This window comes from Nannospalax galili, unplaced genomic scaffold, assembly GCF_000622305.1.
Source record: "Nannospalax galili isolate Female #2095 unplaced genomic scaffold, S.galili_v1.0 scaffold695, whole genome shotgun sequence".
NCBI classification, from domain to species: domain Eukaryota; kingdom Metazoa; phylum Chordata; class Mammalia; order Rodentia; family Spalacidae; genus Nannospalax; species Nannospalax galili.
The window spans coordinates 1,135,815-1,139,436 of NW_008335601.1; the positions used below are offsets into that span (position 1 = coordinate 1,135,815).

Sequence of the window (3,622 nt, forward strand, 5' to 3'; positions counted from 1 at the left end):
CTGATCAGGGCGGGAGCTCGGACGAAGGGTTCGACCGGACCGTGGCACCGGGAAAGCCCTCCTGCGTGCGCGTCCCAGCAGCCGCTTGGTCCCCGGCGACAGGTGCAGTGGCCGCGCGGCGGCGCCCCCGAGGGGCGGTCCCCGTGTGCCCGCCCCTCGTCCGCCCTGTCCACGCCCCTCCCTGCCCCTCCCCCTCCCCGTCTTCCCGGCCGCCTGCAGCCACCGCACGCCGGCAGTCCAGCTCTCGGGTCCCCGCGCAGATCCCAAGCCCGCGCGCCCACGAACTGGAACACTCACGCGACCCACGAGGTGCCAGGACTGACTCCAGGGGCCACCCGGGCACGTCCCACCCCCCCGCCGGCGGCGATCCCCTGTCCCTTGTCCGCGACCCCAGGCCCAGGGACACGCTGGGTGGAGGTGGGATCCCCGGGGACCTGGGCCACCCGGGCCAGGGCGCGACGATGGAGGAACCGCAGCGCGCGCGCTCGCACACGGTCACCACCACCACCAGCTCCTTCGCCGAGAACTTCTCCACCACCAGCAGCAGCTTCGCCTACGACCGAGAGTTCCTCCGAACGCTGCCGGGACTCCTGATCGTCGCCGAGATCGTGAGTGTCTGGCGGGGACAGGCGGAGGGAGGCAGGTGGACCCCGCGAGCTCCCGCCCGCCCCGCTCCGCCCACCAAGCCTGCACCGGTACTCGCTCGGGCTCCGGGAACCCTCCTGGGCTCAGCCTAGACTTTCTTTGCAAAGTGAAAAACTCCCATCGAGGTCCTCTTTCCTTGGGCCCTCTTTGGGGAAAAAGCGTCGCGAACCTTAGGATGTGTTGGGGAAGTATCCAGCTTGCTGACTTCCTTTGGGGCTGGTGGTACATCCTGGGAGCCGGATGCTTGGTGGGCGTTTATTGATCTTGGGTGTCGGGGATACCCGGGGCCTCCGTCACCTGACCTTCATGTGCATGGGTCCCTGAAAACAAAGCTTTCTCAGCCCAACCCCCTTCAGCGCTGGGAATGGAACCTGGAATCTCACGTGCTGGGCCAGTGTTCTACCACTGAGTCGCACTCCCAGCTCTAAAAACTTTCCTAATAGTAGTTGCGAAAGAAAGAAAAATGTCATTTTCCTAATTATCTTCCTGTAGTCTAATTGAGATGCATCAGGAAAGAGTCCCAGAATAAAATTGAGGGTCTCAGCTTGCGAGCCTAAAGGCCTCCGGCGCACATCCTGGTGGGGGCTGGGCACGTGCCTGGGAAGAGGGCAGGGCCTGCGCAGCCTCCTCTACCTTGGAAACCAGGCCTTCCTCCTGAGTTGTGTTGACTGCTAGTGGCGGTCACTGTCTATTGTCTTCACCCTGTGCCATGGTTGTCAAGTCCTTTAAATGACTCTGCTCCCTTGTAGTCCCTACAACCCTCCTCTGTGAACTTGGTTGCAAGTAAGCCCATTTGAGCAGAGACCTAGAGAAGGGAAGTTCACTTGTGAGGATGGAGCTGGGATTCGAACCCAGGCCTGTGGTTTCCCTGGTCTCTGTTCCTTCCTGTTTAAGGGGCTTCCCTGACTTCTGTCTAATGAGCCCTCCTCCACCTCAGAGACCCTTGGAAGCATTTGTGGAATTGCAGCCTAACCGGTATGAAAGTTAGAGGACTGGGTTGAAAAGTATTGGTTTAGCTCACTTCCCAGGTGGTTGCTCATCAGGGGCCCTAATAAATAGCTAAGAGTGTTGGAATCAACTTGAAGGGCCTGGCTTTAAAGAGTTCAACAAATATTTGCTGTGTGAGAGAAGGAGCTGGCAGGTTAGTCTGCTTGGGGAAAGCAAACAGAAGTTCAAGTGACTGAGATGGGGCTTCTGCAGGGTGGGTTTGGACCAGCATGAAGGGGAACACCTCTGGCTATTTGATTTATGACCCATATGCATACTTTTTCAGAATATATGAAAGCAAAAGAAGAAATGTAAAGGACCTGTCAGCCCATCACTAGAAATAACCTCTGTTGACTTGGCTTGGATATTTTTTATTTTAAATTAATTTTTAATTTATTTTTTATTTTATGTGTATGAGTTTTGTCTGCTTCTATGTAAGTGCACTGGTATGTGCAGTGCACATGGAGGCCAGAAGAGGGCATTGGATCCCATGGAACTAGAGTTATGGAAGGTTGTTAGCTGCTGCCATGTGGGTACTAGGAACTGAACTCAGGTTCTCCGCAAGAGCAGCCGGTGTGTAGACCGCGGTAAGCTTTCTGAAAAAATGGAAAAGAGTTCCTTTTGCACATATGTGGTATGTGTAGGTATGTTTACCCATCCAGGCTGGTGTGGAGGCCAGAGACTGATAGAGATTTCTTACTCTATCACTGTCCACCTTATTTTTGTTGTAATTTTTTATATTTTATATATTTGGTGTAACGGGGGTAGTGGCATGTGGAAGTCAGAGGACGACTTGCAGGAATTGGTTAACCTGTAGGAATTGGTCAACTTGGACAGCAAGCACATTACCCACTGGGCTGTCTCCTCAGCCTGTCTTCCCTACACACATCCACTTTAAAAAAAAATATTTTATTTATTATTTTTATTTTATGTGTATGAGTGTATTGCTTGCATGTATGTGAGTGCACCCGTGTTGTGCAGTGCCACGGAGGTCAGAAGAGGGCTTCAGATGCCCCTGGAACTGGAGTTAAGGATGGTTCATAGCCACCATGTGGGTGCTGGGAATCGAACCCTGGCCCTCTGCAAGAGCAGTCAGTGCCTATTTTAAAGAGTCAAATAGCCCTACAGGAATGAAAAATATGTTTTCCTCACTACTTCCATACCTCAAGACGTCCACATTCAAATCTCTTGGCACTCTGAATAATATATATGTTTACTTGAATTTGTTTATTTGTGGGAGTCATGGGTGTGAAGGTGAGAAGATGAGTCTCAGGAGTCAAGTTCTTTCCTTCCACCAAGAGGGTCCCAGGGGTAGAACTCAGGTTGTCAGTTTCAGCAGCAGCCACCTTTACCCAATGTTCTAGTTTGCTTTCAATTGCTGTGACAAACACTCTGACAATACCAACTTGGGGAGGAAAGGGTTTATTTGGCTTATATCTCCCGGGACACAGTTCATCACTGAAAGAGGCCAAGGTTGGAGCTCAGGGCAGGAACCTGAAGGCAGGAGCTGAAGCACAGGCCATGGAGGAACGCTGCTTCCCATAGCTGTCCCACACGTGCGATGAGCCTTCTCACCAACTCTGAATAACCTGCTTATGAAGCTTTTTCTTGAGTTTGTTACATTGTGCACTTCTTGCTCTGAAAGATGAAGCCTTGGCTTTCTTAGACCAGCTGCAGTTCTGAATATGCCCTGCCTGTCTTCCAGAATAGCCATCTGGTGGCTTGGGTTAGATCGGCAACCAGTTGACCCCATGAACACCTCACAGCTGAATCTTAAAGCAATCTAGGAATGCTTTCCTTTCTTGCCCAGTGTCTTCCCTGGTGTCAGTGATTCAGCTGGCCAAGAACTTGCTACATAGACCAGACTGGCTTTGAACTCACAGAGTTCCACCTGCCTCTGCATCCCAACTGCTGAATTGCTGGGATTAGAGGCATGTACCACCAAACTCAGCATTTATTTATTTATTTATTTATTTATTTATTTATTTAT

The 3,622-nt window shown here is 51.9% G+C and overlaps 1 protein-coding gene across 1 annotated transcript in view; it reads left to right on the forward strand.

Annotated features, from left to right (window-relative positions):
• The first annotated feature begins 211 nt into the window (after positions 1 to 211).
• Positions 212 to 3,622, forward strand: part of Cmtm8 (CKLF like MARVEL transmembrane domain containing 8) — an 80,798-nt gene continuing 77,387 nt past the window's right edge. The window contains exon 1 of the mRNA XM_008830470.3: positions 212 to 608. Within this exon, the coding sequence (XP_008828692.1) occupies positions 462 to 608 (147 nt within the window). The 5' untranslated portion in view covers positions 212 to 461. The remainder of the gene's footprint in view (positions 609 to 3,622) is intronic.